Below are 18,040 nucleotides of genomic sequence, written 5' to 3'. Positions count from 1 at the left end.
CATATATTTACATTAAATCACAAATTTTTACATTTATTTTGGAAAGTAATGTGGAAATACACAAAACCAAATGAAATTATTCTAGTAGCATTAATCCTCTGAGTGCCTGGTGGAGGGCAGTGGCTCCTCTGACAGCTGCAGGTCTGAGGAGACAGAGATTAACTTAGACATGTCCTGACACAGGAAGAATTCATAAAATATGTAAACATGTTGGGCACACTGGGCGTCTTTTGGTAGTGACAGTTATATTCTTTCTTTCAAAAGAATGACATTAAGTGTAGCAAAGTAAACTCCACCAGTGCATGAAAAAATATGACTGCAAATATTTGTCATCCATCAATTTTCTTCCGCTTATCTAATTCAGATTTGCGTGCGGGCTGGAGGGTATCACAACTGTCACAGGGCGAAAGGTGGGTGAGGAACACCCTGGATGGATCATCAGTATATCGCAAGGCTTACTGAGAGACAGACAATCATTCATGCTCACAATCACACCTACAGCCAATTTAGAATCACCAATTAACCTAACCCCGTGTTTATGGAGTGTGGGAGGAACTGGAGTACCTGAAGAAAACTCATGAAAGCATGATGAAAACATGCAACCTCCACACAGAAAGGCCCCAGCAGGCCAGTGATTTCAAACCCAGGATCTTCTTGGTGTGAGGAAACAGTGCTAACCACTGCACACTACACTGCAATATTTGTATATAATGGAAATAATATGACTTTGATAGAGAATGGAGATGATGGGAAGCAGCTGAATTACACTTTGTTCTCACCTGTGTCCCTATAGTCCACTCTGGTGAGGAAGAGGCCGTGGGCTGGAGCAGCCATACCCTGTGGGTAGGCCAGAGAGTCTCGAGCCTCCAGTAGTTTTTTGAGCTGGGCTACTGAGAGCAGCCCCTGGCCTACTGCCACCATTGCCCCCGTCAACCTCCGCACCTGGAGAATATGGCCGGATAAACAAGTTTTATACAGAAGTAAGCATGACTTATCTCAAGAGATTTGATGTTCACTTTATTCTGAATAAAGTTTCAGTGATCACCAGCAGATGGCACTACTTGCTCACAATCTCACAGAGAGATAAAGAGAAATATAATTTTAAAGAAAATTTGAAGAACATAAACAACAAACCTGCTTATATAGAAAAGATTTACTTGTAAAAGTCAGCTCCCAGAATGGCATTTCTCTGGAAAAATGAATAAAACCAGTGTTATATTGTATGAATATACAGCCATAAGGTACATTCACACCTCATGAAATGTGTGACTAATGAGACCAAGTCCATCAGGCATGAAGTCTATCAGGCATCACTGAGTAAATGTGTAATGGTAAAGAAAAGTTAAATGCTGCCACAGGGGTTAAAACATCACACTGCAACCAAAACCATATCTTGAATGGCGGTCAGACATAATGTAGAATTATCCAGTCTCATAAAAAACATAAAAACTACAAAGAGGAGTGTGAATCAAAAGCACACCTACTGATTTATTTCTCTAAGTGAAAAAAAAAAATACTAACAAATTAAATTATAAATCAATTTATTAACCACAATTTGAAAATGAATGATTTCAAAAGAAAAATAATCCTTCCTCATATCTTTACATGTTAAGCCACTCTTGATTAGGGCTGCAATGATTCCTCGAGTAACTCGAATAATTCGATCACGCTTCGTTTCAACTCTGCAGCTCAGGTCTCCATGTAAAGTGGAGCGTTTCCACATTAGCAGCATTAAAGTTCTCCATCTCTGCAACGGATTTCCATCATTTGGAAAAAATGACCCTTTAACACTGAGTGGATCATCGCTGACACGTTTTTCCACACCTTCACTGCTCTCTGCCCTGTGTGTGTGTTTCAGCTGTTATTTTTTTCCTTTACTTCAGCTGTTGCTCCCAGAACAGATCGCTATATAACCACGGTTTGCTAACCGGCGCCGCCATTACCACTAACAATCTTTCAGTACTGAGGAGCTCCATCAAAATATTTTTTATTGCTTTAATCCCTGATTAGAGACTAAAAATAGACCTGCAATAGAGCCGTATTTAGGAGGATGCTTGTGAATACAAAGCATTACAACATTAAGCTCATGCAGCCTCCAGTTTTTCAACAAAAACACTGATAACAAAACAGCTGCAGCTGTATTACATGCAGACTGTCTGGCAGCAAGTGCAAAGAGGCGGAGCCGTTATTGAGCCGGTGAGCTCAGGTGGAGCAAAAATAAACGTTTTTCTAGCATCCAAAACAGCAGCGCTTGTTCCTGTAACCACCATTAAACCTTTACTGGGAAACAGCTGGAGGTCCTTCATCAACCACCTGATCAGCAAGTGAAGAAAAGAGAACTTTGTAGCTGCTCCATCCACCGCTGTTTGTTTCACACAGCGAAAAACTACAGTACAGAAGTTAAAATATGCAGATGAATTGTTAATACGACAAAAGTATTTCTTATCCGATTGCTCGATTAATTGATGGAATAATAAATATAAGCCTCGATTACTAAAATAATCGATCGTTGCAGCCTTACTTTTGATACAGTGCTGTCCCCAACTGCGTGGATAGAATTGATGTGACATTCATGCCAGACATCAGCTAGAGCCTGTGTTTGTCATCATGCACAGATTTGTTTAAATGTCACATACTAAATATGGCACTGTGGCATAGGCCCAACAGGATTATGTGTGATGCCATAGAATTTTTTTTTCCTGTCTTTGCCCCGACCCTCAAAAAGAAAAAAAAAAACCCTCACTGATTCTTATTTTGAGAAGGACAGAGTGAACTAAGGAAACATGTGTATGGGAAGAATTGGGTCAAATGCAAATTTGACTCAGCGCTTGCTGTCTGATTACATTCGACATGTAGGAAATGCAGAGACAGATTTATAGAGCAGAGATTTTAGCCTGTGGACTCTAAGGGCAGCATCTTCAAATGAGACTGAAGCACTTCTGTGTCTCTTGTTGCATATTCATATTTGCAGTCTTATGGGATCGCTATGTGGCCAGACTGCTTCAAGCTGATAGGAAGGCAGCAGTAACTCAAACACTCACTGTACTCAAATGGCCTCCACGGGCCAGATCTCAATCCAATTGAGCACCTCTGGGATGTGGTGGAACAGGAGATTCACACCATGGACGCATAGCTGACAAATCTGCAGCAACTGTGTGATGCTATCATGATGTTTAAAGCCTTAAATGTAGGTTTGTGTATGTATGTAGTAGATATGCTGTGTCCACTCCCTCAAAATCATTAATGTCTGCTTCTCAGTCACTCCTGATCAAAAGGTAGATGCTGCTTTGCTGCTTCCAAAACTCTGGAATGACCTCCATGGTGGGCTCAGACAAGCATCAACTGTAACTGTAATTTATTCTTATTTTAATGTAAAACATGTTGCTTTTTATTTGCTATATAGCTAAAATTAACTTACTTACTTGAAGACAGTTTTATATTGTGCTTCTCCTGTCTCAGTGCAGGAGCATTTTTAATTGTTAATTTTCCTCCAATGGTCTGACAAGCTTCTAGAGTTAGCATAAGTCAGTTAATTACCAGGCTGATCAGTGATGATTACATTTTCACAAATTTAAAGATTACTTAGTCAAACAGTAAGAGTCTACAGTTACTCCAGCACTCTATGCACAGCTGTGCTTTGTGCTTAATGCTAACATGGTAATAATTGTAACTGCAACAAAGTATTAGAAAAAAATTTACAACTACAGATAAAAAAAAAACTAACTCACTAACTGCATGTTCTGTGAGAGGAAACTGGAGTGCCCGGAGAAAAAACATGCTAACACGGGGACTTTCCCCGCTGCAGCACGATGATGGATTATACATATATTAATTTAAAAATGAATCCATGCTGAAAAAATCCTAAGAAATAATACATTTGCTCCTGCATACAAATATTTAAGGAGACCGATGTACAAATATGTAACAAAATTCCTACAACACTGTACATTTACATAGTCTGACTTTGCCTACAACCAGAATTTCTTGCATTTCATACTTGGAAGGTGAAGACTGATTTTAAAAATGCACACCAACCAAAGGTTAATATGTTACAGTGAAAATACAGTTTAGCCTACACGAGGCTCTAAAATGAATAGCTGTTCACTTATGGATGAAAATCAGATCAACTATTCCAGGAGGGGGAAAAAAAAAAAAAACATTTTTTTTCTATGTTGAATGGAGACCAAAGTAGTCAGCCTCACACACCGCATCTCCCCGTTTTAGGATCAAAAATTTAGTTCAACCTTAGGCTCATCAATAATTCATCAGTCAGTTTCCTTTCATTTTATCACTGTTACTTAGAATAGTGACCCTCATGAAAAACTAAACACAGCTCAGCTGTAGGCTTTCAAAACCCTCACAGAGACCAAAGTAGGCCCACATCGGATCATTCCCAGGAATTCTGCAGAGGGTAGAAGAGGAAAAATGGTTTCCTTTGGCAAAACTGCAGACAATTAGGTGCAAATATAATGTGAAATACTGCATATTACAGATGTCTAAAACTTGTTCTCACAGCTTTTTTGGTGCAACTCATGTGTTGGGGATAAATTACTCTGAAATAGTCCATCAGTCCATCACTAAATATTGACTTTCAAGCTCATTAGAATTGTACGAACTCTGTTTTTGCCTTATATACCATCTTTCCATGTATATTTGCAGATGTTTCAATAAAATTGGTGCACCTATTTCCCATTTTCCCAGTAAAATATAAAGAAATGAGGGCTGACTCAAGACATTTGCACAGTAGTGTATATATCCATATACTTTATCTATCAAATTGCCCAGCAGCAGCCAGTGTGACCTGAATATACAGTTGTGTTTAAAATAATAGCAGTCCAACATGACTTACCAGATCAATCAATCTTTTTGGTAGAAATCATATTACCACATGGCAAATAATTTACCAGTAGGTGTAGAGTCATAGAAAACAACAGACCCAACATTCATGATATGCATGTTCCTGAGTCTGTGTAATTGAATAATTAATTGAAAGGGATGTGTACAAAATAATAGCAGTATAGAGTCCAATCAGTGAGGTCATTCATTCACTCTGTGAAAAAACAGGCGTCAATCTTATTTAAGGCTGAAGCCAACACGTTATACATACATTTCTCACTGAAAACCTGAGAAAAATGGGCCGTTCCAGTCATTGTTCAAAAGAACAGCGTTCTTTGATTAAAATGCTGACTGAATAGGGGAAAACATATAAAGAAGTGCAGAAAACGATAGGCTGCTCGACTAAAATGATCTCCAGTGCTCTAAAATGGAAAGCAAAGTCACAGAGAAATGGACGAAAACGGAAGACTACCAATTAGGGCTGCAACGATTAGTCGACATTTTTGACAAGAATCAACAATAAAAATAGTTGACAACGAATTTAAATGTTGATAATAGTCGTTTTTATTAACAATGATTTTTTCTTTTTTTTGCATTTTTGCCCACAGCGGCAGTGGAGAGAGACAGGAAATGGGGGAAAGATACAGGGGAAGACACGCGGGCAAATTGGCGACGGGCCGGGACTCGAACCCGCGCCGCATATATATTATATATATATATTATGATTGGAAAAATGGACTGTTAAATTTATATCAGCAGCAAACCTGATTAAAATTTTTGAATGAAGTATCCATCTTCGGTGTGTTTCCTACCACACTTTAAATAACCTTATGCTAAATGTAAAAGCTGAGGGCTAAATAAGTGACATTTCATAATTATGTGATTCATAATCCGATTAGTCGACTAATCGTTTAAATAGTCGATGACTAATCGACTATAAAATTAGTCATTAGTTGCAGCCCCATTCGAATGTTTCTCTTACTATGATGTCGGGCCTATTTATTGCATACCAGGGATCATGGATCAGTTTGCATATATCACAATCCTTGAAGAGGTCATGTTGCTTTATGCTGAAGAGGAAATGCCCTTGAAATGGGTGTTTCAACAAGATAACGACCCCAACCACACCAGTAAGCGAGCAGCACCTTGGTTCCAGACCAACAAAATTAAAGTTATGGAGTGGTCTTCCCAATCCCCGACCTTAACCCAACAGAAAACTTCTGGAGTGACATCAAAAATACTGTTATTGAGGCAAAAACAAGAAATGCAGAGGAATTGTGGAAAGTTGTCGAATCATCCTGGGCTGGAACACCTGCTCACAGGTGTCAGAAGTTGGTCGACTCCATGCAACACAGTTGTGAAGCAGTTCTCAGAAACAGTGGTTATACATTTAAATGTTAGTTTAGTGATTCACAAAGTGATTAAAGTGGATATTTGAGTTTATAAAGAAAAATGCAGACGCTGCTATTTTTTTTTTTTTTTGAACAGCACAACATTGATTTTTCTTCATTTCCTGTAAAGTAATTGGAAAATTTCTACATTTTTCTTCATGTTTTGATTTAGAATATAATGTGCAGTGTTCCCAATGCCTGGAAATAAAAACAATTTAAGGATTCCCGAGCTTTACTCGCGTCTTTAAATGCACTGCTATTATTTTGAACACAACTGTATACTATAGCCTACCTGTGAAAGTGAGCATGTGCAAAGGAGTTTCCTGGCTGTATGGTGACCACATCCAGTGTCTTCACAGGGTTTTTGAAAGGCATGTCAGAGTTGACAGCCCTGAAGCTGCTGAAATCATGAGTCCCAACCAGCAGGGCAGCTGCCTCGTGCATAGCATCCATGTTCAACTCCCTGATGAAAGACAGAAGAATGAAAAATACACTTTTTTTTAAAAAAACAAGTGACCCTTAACAACAATACACTTCATTTGAAAACAGGGAAATGTTACAAATCTGAGGTCAACAGAGTTCCTAAGTGAGCATTTGTAAGCTTACTGTGATACTGCAGCCTGAACAGCGAGGTCAGGGAGAAACGTACACATGAACGTCTTTTCAGAGCGCCATGAATAATTTATTAGAAAACTTATATAATAGAAAGATTCTGAGGGACACCGCCACGTGAGAGCATGGAGCACCAACTCATTTATGGTGGAGCACGAGAGCGAGCCAGCGATCAGATTCTCTACAGTCTCACGCTTCATTTGCTGCTTAAATATGATCTGACAGAGAGAGAGGGAGGGCAGAGCGAGCGGGAGAAAGGAGGAGTGTGCTGAGTAATGACATTTTTAACATGTGATAAAGACATGAATGAAGATGTGCAAAAAAGATTTTAATGGTTTGTTAATTCCACTGTTGTTAAATATATTTACTGTGAAAGTAATAACTAACACTGGCAGAGTGCAGCAAGGTGCAGGAAGCTGTCAGCATGCATAAAAGAATAAAAGTCTTTTTTTTGTGTGTGTCATCTCTGTTTGCCTTTATGTAAAAGTCACTGCACACCACTGCAACAAGGACTTCTTAACACAACAAAAACATTTTAACCGAGGAAGCGTAAAATTCTAATTTTCTCACATTTTATAAACAAAAATAAGCTTTCAGCAATGCTTTAGCATCAATCTGATTCCATTTGAAAGTCTAACATAAAAGAAAAAGAAAAATATGGAAAGACATTTCAACAACTTACATCATGCAATCAATGTTTCAGTAAATTCAAAACTGCAGTGTTTGATTACTGAATTCTACAAACAATCTTGAAAATGTGTGAAAAAAATCAAAGTTTTTATTTTTTTGCAGTGGGAGAAATGGAGCAAGTGTGATGACAGGGATCAAAGAGAGAAAGGAGAGAAGCTGCTGAGACAGAGACGCTCAGGGGTGGGAAGAGCAACACAAACGCTGAACATGAGAGAGGGATAACAAAGACGAGGCGCCAGAGAGAGAAATTAGTGAAGGGAGGAGAAAAGAAAGACATTGAGAAAATATGAAGCGGAGAGGAAGAGAAAGAGAGAAAGAAAGAAAGAAAGAAAGAGAGAGGGTAAAATGCGTGGGTGTTGTTCGGCAAGTATATAAGCCCGCAGCTCATCTTGCCCTACTTTTCCCCAAAAAAGTGAGGAGAGAGAAGAGCAAACAAATGCTCAAACACAAACTAAAATATTTCTCTTTGTGCTCAGTCTTTCCAATCACAGCTAAAAGGACCTCATCTAAGCTTCGAAGCCCACGCCATTGAATGTCTTTCCTTGTTTTGATACTCTGTCCATCCTGTTTCCTCTCCTTCCTCCTCCTTTCTTTGTATTTTGGACATCAGCTCAGAAAAAAACACTTTGTTTGACTGTCCCTAACTTGCAATTCTGGTGTGATACATATGGAGTACTCATGTGTTTAGTGTGCCACTTTTTCTCTTACACAGAGAGAGAGAGACTGTATGTGTGTGTCTTTATACACATGCGTAGTTAGCTTGAGCTTTATTCCGAGCTTGCTTTCTATTTTTTGTTAAAGGCAGTCATCATGCGCATGCACACTAAAGCACGAACAAACTGAGATAACTCACGTGTTGCGGAGGCTCCAGCACAAATCGCAGTCTGTGATGGGAAGAAGAGAGTGGTGGGAGATTCCCAACGCTATTCGGTAGACGTAGGTCCGAGACTGAGCACAGAAGCGAGCATGGAAGTCATGAGGAACACGGTGGGCACGAGTGATCCTGAAAAAGGGTGCATAGAGCAGTGAAAACTGGGATTTATTCAGGCCCAAGAATCTGAAACTACATATGACTCTATAAACGGCATTAATTAGCATTTCATGGTATTCATTCAGCAACTGTTCTGCACCAAAATCTAAAACCAGTTTTGATTGGTGTCTTCTTTACTATGAGCTTCATTATACAAAATTACATACGCGCAGATGCTGACGCTAAAAGATGATGAAAGTGGAAATTTGAGGCAGAATCTGTGGAAAAAACACATTACACATAAATATTCTTATCATCTTCAAGAAAGCCTGAAGAGGATCTTTAAACATTCAGTGTGGTGGCTGTTCAGGGAAAAAAAAAAAAAATCTTCATGTCTACCTCCACTTGAAGCAGTCCCCTAACACAGACAGTGTTAATACTCCCATTTGTACTCCCAGCTAGAAAAACTGTACAAGTCATGCTCCAAAGTGCCAGCACTGCAGCTTTTTACACAAAGACACACCAGCAGAGCCCTGAAACGGCTGCCAAGAGCACAACACTTATTTTAACAGAGTTAACACTACAGCAGACTCTCAGGCTGAGGCTCTCTGATGTGATTCCAGCAGGATAACACGAGACACTTCCTGTGTTTCTGTGCACGAGGCAGGGATTGATGTAATAACTCTAACGGATTGGATCGATTCCTGATGCTGTGAGACATCTTAAAGCAGACTGAAGAATGACACTGGCATTTCTGGCACAAGTTCTACATGTACAATTCAATTACTCACTCTGCTGTGTGCAGTGTTACTGCTAAAACGATGAACCAGACTGTGAGATTTACAGAGAGAAGGAACAAAAAGGAGATTTAAATTTGGTTGTTTTTTTTCCTTTTAATGATTTCAAGCCCTCGCCAGTTGTTCTTGCGCCTGATGCTAAAGCAATACTGAAAATATCAACATTTTTGAATAAGATCAATAATTTGTCAGATTCTACAGAAATACACTATTACTGATGATTTAGTACAACACAGGCCAAATCTTCCCCTCTTTGCCTTTTCCTAGTATTACAGTCAGTTATAAGGACAGCTGATATGTTTGCCATTAAATTTAATCAGTAGAAAAACCAAGAACGTGCATTGACACCGGTGGCTACGTTAGGCTGTCCTGAGGCACAGCAGTGTTAACATGTTCAAAGGCCCATGTTTTACCTTTAAGCAGATGTAATACTTACTGTACACTCACTGGCTACTGTGTTAGGTAGACCCTGCTAGCACTGAGTTTGACCCACACCATTACACCACAACCACCCTGAACTGTTGATATAAGGCAGGATGGAGCCATACTTTCATGTTGCTTACAGCAAATTCTGGACCTACCAACCAAATGTCACAACAGAAACTGAGACTCATCATTGACTCAGAGCCCACGTGAATTGTAGTGTCTGTTTCCTGTTCTGAATGGCACTCGGTGTGGTCTTCTGCTTCTGTAGCCTAGCTGTTTCAAGGTGTTGTGCACTGAGAGATGCTCTTCTGCATAGCTTGGTTGGCCTCTGGCATCAACAAGGCATTTTTACCCCAGAGAACTGCCGCTGACTGGATATTTTCTCTTTTTCAGACCATTCTCTGTAAACCCTAGAGATGGTTGTGTGGGAAAATCCCAGTAGATGAGCAGTTTCTGAAATACTCAGACCAGCCTCTCTGGCACCAACAACCATGCTACATTCAAAGTCCCTTAAACCACCTTTCTTCTCCATTCTGATGCTCGGTTTGAACTTTAGCAGGTTGCACTGACCATGTCTACATGTCTAAATGCGTGGAGTTGCTGCCATGTGATAGGCTAAGTGGCCAGTGTGTATATAGCAGTTCAGCATGCTAATATCTGCTATTAAGCTATAAAAAAAATAAAAAATCACTTTGAGGGGCAGTATGCGAATCTGTCCCACATTTCAATGGAAATACATCCAATATATAATGGGAACACTGCAAGTGTGGTAAAAAAAATAATGACATTAAATGAAACCTGGTTTAAAGTACATTTTAGCTCATTCTAAGGCTAAAATAATGAAAAATGCATATGGTTTATTTCAAGTATGCCACGTGAGGTTTTCCGTGAGCATTTTTTTTTTTATGAAACGATCTAAATTAAAACTGAGTGAGCTGCTGTTGCTTGATAGCTGGTTTCATTATCATTTTTCATGCTTACACAGGTAAGAAAGTCAAAATGTAAGGCAAAGCTGTAATAATCTACTTTAATTTGCCTAACAAGTGAAAAAAATCCCTGACTCCATCCCAGGAGGAGGCACAGATGCCTTTGGGGTTATGTCAGGAAGGGCATCTCCCACAAAAATCTCCCAAACCAAATATGTGGAGCTACCTGCTGTGGTCACACCTTGTCACACGCTTTCAGGGAGGAGCTGAAAATAGCTTTTTAAAAAAAACAGTAACTTTATAATTACAATTTTGTGACAGATGGGATTCCTTAATTCTTACCTCTGCAACCTGAAAGAACAAAGAGCTGCAGCCAGCTACATTACTGTCAATAGGGCTGCACAAAGCACATTAGCACTCTACACTGTTTGATCACACACGTTTGTGCCAGCACACAGAGTATGCAGTCATTCATGCATTCATGCATGTGTCTGAGATTGTGTGAGATGACCCGCGTTGGCAGCACGTAAGCACGTAGGAGTATGTGGAACTGTGAGAACAATGGTGATCAAATATATGCATCATATTTATGTACACATGTGTATGTCTGTGTAAGTGTGTGCTTGTGCGCATGTCTGTGCACAATCAGAGAAACTGGGTTACGTTTCCAGGGGAGGAGATTGGGTGCGACACGTGGCAGAGGAAACCCTTGCATCTGCCTTCAGTGGCTGCTCCAATGTGAAGTGACAGCCTTCGCCTGGCCTCCAACACCCCCCCCTCCCTCCTCACACACACACACACATCAAATTTTCATTAGCAGTGTACAGAGCATGGCCTCACACATTTGGGAACTAGGGCATTTGGTGTGGCACTTTTTTGTTATTCAGCAGTTTCCTTTTATGTGAAAAGAGGCGTTCATTTTAAGCTAATTGAGGCCAATTTTCACAGCAGCACCGAAGACAAATGGAGCTGAAGGAGAAGAGATTTTTTTTTTTACAGTGTGCAGGCTGGGCTCAAATCGCGCCTTGGCTCTCTGTCTCAGGAAGCAGCAGACCAAAGCTACAAGCCAGAAGCCGTATTGTCGATGTAGCTCTAACAAAAACTCTTCTCACTACCTGCTGTGCAAGTCAGCTCTGACGATGGTTTTGTTCCACATCAAGAGTAAAACGTTCTATCCAATCTGAACATATGAAGCGTGTTTGTGTACGAGCACTTCTGAGGGTGTCTATATAAAGCAGTTATGAGTCGATAACAGTTGTATCTTTTAAGTGTTGGCTGAAAACAAAAGGTGTGTTTCTTTCTGTTTAGAGTGATGAACAATGAAGAGTGTATCCGTGTGTGTGTGTGTGTGTGTGTGCATGTGTGCGCGTGCTAATGGATGCTATACACCAAAAAGCAGAGCAGGGATAATCCTTTCTAACCTTCTCTCTGCAGGTTTGGGGATTAGCAGCTTCTCCCTCCCCTTTCCTTCTCTCAGTGTGTTGCACTCTTTATTCAGACTCATCTTTCCACACCCTCTCTCACTGACACTGAGTCTATTTACTTACTTTTTCTATCTGTGTTCACTTTGTCCTTCAGTTCTTCTCGCCGCTTACTAAGTAACAGAATATCACAGCAGCATAAAATCAAAACAGCATAAGCAACTATGCCTTTGAATAATGCAAAAATATGTAATGAAGGGATTACAAGGAGGAGATGAAGACAGCACAATGACAAGAAAGGAGATGACAGATACTCATATGCAACAGTATTTGAAGATGCCATTTTCCATTACTGTACATGCTCAACAGGTGAACTTATGACATTTCACTAAACCTATGTATATGCTAACTGCTCAGGCACATGTTAAAGTCAGTCACAGTTCTCGTTGGGATTTATTAAACATTGTGGGTCTTCATTATATGCAAGCTCTGTATCTACGCTCATCTGGCACTTTGTTAGGTACACCTGTTCAACTACTTGTTAACACAAATATCTTATTAGAGAATCACATGGCAGCAACTCCATGAATTTAGGTATGTAGACATGGTCAAGGTGACCTGCTGAAGTTCAAACCGACTTTGAACACAGCGTGGTTGTTAGTGCCAGGCGGGCTGATTGGAGTATTTCAGAAACTGATGATCTCCTCTGATTTTCACAGACGACCATCCCTAGGGTTTACTGAGAATGGTCTGAAAAAGAGAAAATATCCACTCAGTGGCAGTTCTCTGGGTGAAAACGCCAGATGTCAGAGGAGAACAGCTCCTCTGCGTTGAGCTGACAGGAAGGCAACAGTAAACAAACACAATTAAGATGTGCAGAAGAGCATCTCTGAACACTCAACATGTTGTGCCTTGAAGCAGATGAGCTCCAGCAACAGAAGACCAGACCGGGTCTCACTCCTGTCAGCTCATAACACAAAACTGAGGCTACAATTCGCAGCCTCGTCAAAATTGGACAATAGAAGATTGAAAAAATGTTGCCTGGTCTGATGAGTCTCAATTTCTGCTGCAACATTCGGATGGTAGGGCCAGAATTTGGCATAAACAATCTGAAAGCATGGATCCATCCTGCCTTGTATCAACAGTTCAGGGTGATGGTGGTGGTGTAATGGTGTGGGGGATATTTTCTTGAGCACCATTGGAATGCCACAGCCTCCCCGACTAATGTTGCTGACCCTGTCCATCCCCTTATGACCACAGTGTACCCATCTGCTGGTGGCTGCTTCCAGCAGGATAAAACACCATGTCACAAAGCTCGCATCATCTCAAACTAGTTTCTTGAACAAGACAGTGAGTTCACTGCACTCAAATGGCCTCCACAGTCACCAGATCTCAATCCAACAGAGCACCTTTGGGATGTGGTGGAACAGGAGATTCACATCATGGATGTGCAGCTGAAAAATCTGCAGCAACTATGTGATGCTATCACGTCAGCATGGACCAAAATCTCTGAGGAATTAATTAATTAAGAATTTAGGCAGTTCTGAAGGCAAAAGGTGTGAACACTTAGAAAATAATTCAACAAGATTTTGAGGACATTGTTGAGAGAGAATTTTACACGGCCCTGCGTTGATATTAAATCCTTCTCATCTCCAGAGGTGAATATTTGTGATTACACGAGGAGCCCTTACTCACCTGATTTGCTCTGTCCTGAGGTGGTAATTGAGCGCCTGAACAAGAATATCTTCGGTGAACGGCAGCTTATCGTTCTTACGTCGGAGGTCAAAGTGTGCCGAGTTAGAGAGTGCATGAACACCCGTGTCCGTCCTGCTGGAGACTGACAGAGATACAGGATTGTCTGGCCTCAGTCTCTGGATTGCATTCTGCACAAAGATAAAAAATAACTTTATTTAGATATAAATAGCTCTGGGTTGATAGCCTGGAAAACAAAATAACTTTTTAAAGCTTACTGTCAAACTTCTGAAACCACTCACAGCCTCGTGTGCCTCAAATAGTTATCAAACAGAGCTGTAAACAGCAGCATGATGTGACAAGAAAGACTGTGATCTTTTTAGCACTGTAATCTATGTTTCCTTCTGTGTGTGCGCTTGTTTTTGGGGCTAAATATGCATTTATTAGAAACACAGCTAGACAGCAGAGAGGAAAACAGGGAATATAGAGTGATGGGGAAAGCCATGCAACAATGCCGCCCAGCTAGATGTGAACCAGGAACCTTTTTCATGTGCTTTATGGTCACTAGTTTAACCCAAATCATATATGTTGGTGGGGATGGTGGCAAGGGCAGGGGTGGGGCAGCGGGGTCGTTTATAACAGAGGTGTGGGCCACATCACAAACTGGAACTGTTACATTTTCTCTCTATAAGCTTATTGGTGAGGCCCTCTGCAACAGTCCCAGTTTCTGATGTAACACCGTGGGAAAAATCAATTGCCCACCCCTGCCTTATCATCATTTATATGAACATCATTTATATGAAGGATCAGTGACATGCTTCTGTGTTAGACCAAGAAAAGGGAACTTTTAGTTCGTTATAAAGATGCATGTGTCAGGATATGATGCTGCTTTTTAATGTGTGGATCAGAAACCCAGAAGATGTAAGGTCTATAAGCTGCTCTCTGGCAAAGCAGACTCATAAAATCATGGCAGATCATTTTTTTTTTAAGCCTAATTTAATGCTAGCAGCTTAAAGGCAGCCTGTCTCCTGGTGCTCAAAGTGAGTTAAAACATACCTCCAAGTGGTCCTGGACCCCTTTCTTCCCCAGCTGATGTGGAGGGACTTTCACTGCACCACTGCAATAATGATAATAATAATAATAATAATAATCATTATTAGTATTATTTTATATGTGTATGTGTGTGTGTTCTGTAACCTACCAGTATTTTGTTCCTATGTATTGAAAAAAGACGAGGTAACGAGCCTTATGCATGCTGACTCCAAATGACACGGAGCATGTTGCTCGTTCACAAGAACGAAAAACTACAATGGGAGATCATGTCACTGGTCCTGCTTTGACTTCTGCCTCCTCTGCCTCTGCTGAGGCGCTCCTGTGTTTTGAACTAAACACGTTAGGCGCTGGAGCCAACGAACCACCCAGACACGACCCGCACCTCCAAGTACCACCGATAACTCTCTAATTTGTAGTCCGGAAGAACACTGGAGAGAAGAGTTGTTAGAATTTCTATGTTGACATAAGTTAATGTATCACAAGACTCCAGTATTAACCAAATAAAAGAGCTGTTGCAAGCGCCCCATGACAGACACCGCAGTTTCATACAACACGTACAGTGCAGTGTATGACGCTATCAAAGCTGTGACATCTATATTCAGTGCACTATTTTACAACACGACACCACCTCTGCATGTATGAGCGATGACTTTTCGCACGATGTAGTACGTCGCTTTATGATTGCGTCACCCAGCCGCAGCGCCTCCGAGCGCACAGCCATTAAAGCCAGATCCTGTATAAGGGGATAAGATATGTCGGCAGCAAAGTAGTCAAAGGACCGCTAACACGAGCAGCCAGTTCAGTGGAGGAGGGTTAAGTGGAGCAAGCAAAGAGAAAGAAATACGCCTGACATCGATTAATTTCGCTTCATTAAACGAATTTCCTCCATTATATTGTTAAATATATATATATTAAAAAACTCGGAATAATTTGGAAATTAAATGGTTAGCTCTAACATAAGCATAGTTAATGTTTGAGATAGGTGAGTTGTATTTTCTTGACTCTTGTCAACAATATTACTGATGAAGTGACCCACATTTTTAGGTAACAAATGTATCTAGTAAACATCTGTGATACGGTTTATTGTAAATTTAAGCTCATTCAAAGGTTTAACTGTTTTCTTTAAGTCTGTATTTAAGTCTGTTCCACTCATACCTACCCCACTTTTCTCTGGGATAACAATGATCATACTGATGCGAATTAGAAGGGAAATATTACAGTCATAGATGCTTAATGAAAAAAAAAACTTGCTTTTTACATAATTTGGTGTTTGTAATTACAAAATAACTCATACACTAAAAGTACCAGGTCATCTACAGATTACACCTACAAGAGCTTTTATGGCATCCCAGTATAAACTGACCACTGACACCTATAATAGCTTCCAACTCTTCTGGGAAGGCTTTCTACAATATTTCAGTGTGTCTGTATAGATTTTTGCCCATTCTTCCAGAGGAGGATTTTTTGGTAAGGTCAGACATTATCTATCTATCTATCTATCTATCTATCTATCTATCTATCTATCTATCTATCTATCTATCTATCTATCTATCTATCTATCTATCTATCTATCTATCTATCTATCTATCTATCTATCTATCTATCTATCTATCTATCTATCTATCTATCTATCTATCTATCTCTTTCCCATGATTCCTTCTGCTCCAACAGGATTGTTACGGCAGGTTGTGTCTGCTCGGCGGTCTTCTCTCCTTTCTCAGTCTCCACAGTGCAGCTACGCCTCCCGCCTGTCTGGGCAGCAGCGGCGGTAGTGTAGTAGTAATCTGCCTGCCGCTCACTCGCATTTTGTGTCACCGTGCCACCAGGAGAGGGGCGACAGACTGCCGCGCGTCAAGGGGATACCAGTCACCATCCTCACAGTTAAATCTGCATCCCGCTGGGCGGCAATGACATTAGCAGACTGACGTGGGAATTAACGAGAAAACGCCAAAATGACTGTGGACTTTGAAGAATGTATTAAAGATTCACCCCGATTCAGGTAAGGCTGGTCCCCTCTCAGGCACATCACAGCGGTGCGCAAAAATGGCACACCTTGGTTTAGGCTCCAAGATTTTAATTTTTAATTTTTTTAAATTATTATTTTTTTTTAAATAGAGAGGGGTAGCACGCCTCGCTCATGCGGAATGTAAGGGGGGGTATCAACAGGGTAAAATGAAAGAATGCGGCTTGTTGAAAAAGCAGGATGATATTCTCTATCCATTTTTGTCTTTCTGGCATTTTTATTCATTGTTTGTAATTTTCGTATCACACCAGTTGTTTGGTTATGAAGATCTGCAGTGTGGTACATGCGGTGGAACACTTGTTAGTGGTTTCTCTGTAATGGTGTGATTTTTTTTTTTTTTTTTAAATGTGGGTTGTGAATCAGCTCAGTGCATATGAGAGGAGGGACACTCACTGCCACGCACAATGAGGATCCATATTGCCTGAATGTAAAATTACAAGTGGTTTTCTAGTGATTACATCATGTCTTCTTTTAACCTTCTTATAAGGGTCACTCATCCATTTTGAAGACATATATAAGGAGATCTCAGGAGTACAGTTTGGGTGCAGTTTTTATTTGGTCATACAGGAGCGCCTGCAGTCTCCCAGTGTGTGTCTATTTGCACACTGGAGAGGAGATACCCTTGCAGCAGCTGCAGCAGCACCAACAATAGTGGCCAGGCTTGCAAAGAAGCAGCAGGGAGTGGAGTACACACTCTCTGCAAGAAGGGAGTTTGTTTCCTGGGCACAAAGCCATCTGTGCCTGTCCGCTGGAGGTTTGTAGCCTCACTAGGTCCACGTGCCAGTCTGGCTGCACTCCTGCACAGGCCAGTTGGGGGGGGGGGGGGGGGGGGGGGGGGGGGCAGAATAAATTCTAGCAACATGTAGGCCAGGAATCCCCAGTTAAATATGCCAGTTACATGAGCTGCAGTCATGCCTTCTACTGAGTGGTTTTACTCAAAGGAGCAAAATCCTCATTTCTTTTGTTTGTAGACAAAGAAATGCAATGCATTGGTTATGAAGTCATCTCTGTGTCAGCATCTTTTGCCTGTTTACTCACTGTTCTCTGTTTGTCATTTTGTTGCTTCCCTCTTGCTCTTCCCCCTGTGTCTCTCTTGCAGACAGCTCATCCGGTTTGTTCAGTGTTGTATATGTCCCCAGAATAACAGATAGTAAATCAAATGAACAGGCAAACAGGGAAATGTAAGAAAGAGAGTGAGGGGAG

The 18,040-nt window shown here is 40.7% G+C and overlaps 2 protein-coding genes across 7 annotated transcripts in view; one reads left to right on the top strand and one right to left on the bottom strand.

The window, feature by feature from the left end:
* Nucleotides 1–13: 13 nt before the first annotated feature.
* On the bottom strand, nt 14–15,477 carry pusl1 (pseudouridine synthase like 1). Of its 4 annotated transcripts, XM_030729001.1 has the most exons (10): nt 15,443–15,457; nt 14,963–15,242; nt 14,818–14,878; nt 13,765–13,952; nt 8,727–8,777; nt 8,383–8,532; nt 6,520–6,690; nt 1,135–1,189; nt 780–942; nt 14–143 (listed from the first exon to the last, which is right to left on the bottom strand). In XM_030729001.1, the coding sequence occupies exons 2-10, from the start codon at nt 15,013–15,015 to the stop codon at nt 91–93; spliced, it is 945 nt and encodes a 314-aa protein (XP_030584861.1). In that variant the 5' UTR covers nt 15,016–15,242; nt 15,443–15,457; the 3' UTR covers nt 14–90. The 4 variants fall into 4 exon arrangements, with proteins under 4 accessions (XP_030584861.1, XP_030584860.1, XP_030584863.1 ...); XM_030729000.1 differs by having other exon boundaries at nt 14,963–15,477; XM_030729003.1 differs by having other exon boundaries at nt 1,158–1,189; nt 14,963–15,477.
* Nucleotides 15,478–16,620: 1,143 nt separating this feature from the next.
* Nucleotides 16,621–18,040, top strand: part of LOC115780183 (arf-GAP with coiled-coil, ANK repeat and PH domain-containing protein 3-like) — a 56,233-nt gene continuing 54,813 nt past the window's right edge. For all 3 annotated transcript variants that reach the window (XM_030729226.1, XM_030729229.1, XM_030729228.1), the window contains exon 1: nt 16,621–16,813. In XM_030729226.1, the coding sequence (XP_030585086.1) occupies nt 16,767–16,813 (47 nt within the window). In that variant the 5' untranslated portion in view covers nt 16,621–16,766. The remainder of the gene's footprint in view (nt 16,814–18,040) is intronic.

This window comes from Archocentrus centrarchus, chromosome 5 (assembly GCF_007364275.1).
Source record: "Archocentrus centrarchus isolate MPI-CPG fArcCen1 chromosome 5, fArcCen1, whole genome shotgun sequence".
Taxonomy (NCBI): domain Eukaryota; kingdom Metazoa; phylum Chordata; class Actinopteri; order Cichliformes; family Cichlidae; genus Archocentrus; species Archocentrus centrarchus.
This window is presented reverse-complemented; position numbering and strand designations above follow the sequence as displayed.

What these genes read in the sequence shown, in the direction of transcription:
- pusl1 (XM_030729000.1), bottom strand. Translation starts at nt 15,015, where the DNA reads ATGCATAAGGCTCGTTACCTCGTCTTTTTTCAATACATAGGAACAAAA. An exon ending in TTTAGCGTCAGCATCTGCGC is followed by an intron (nt 8,533 to 8,726) that starts GTATGTAATTTT and finishes ACCCTTTTTCAG; the next exon opens with GATCACTCGTGCCCACCGTG. An exon ending in AGTGGACTATAGGGACACAG is followed by an intron (nt 144 to 779) that starts GTGAGAACAAAG and finishes CTGTCTCCTCAG; the next exon opens with ACCTGCAGCTGTCAGAGGAG.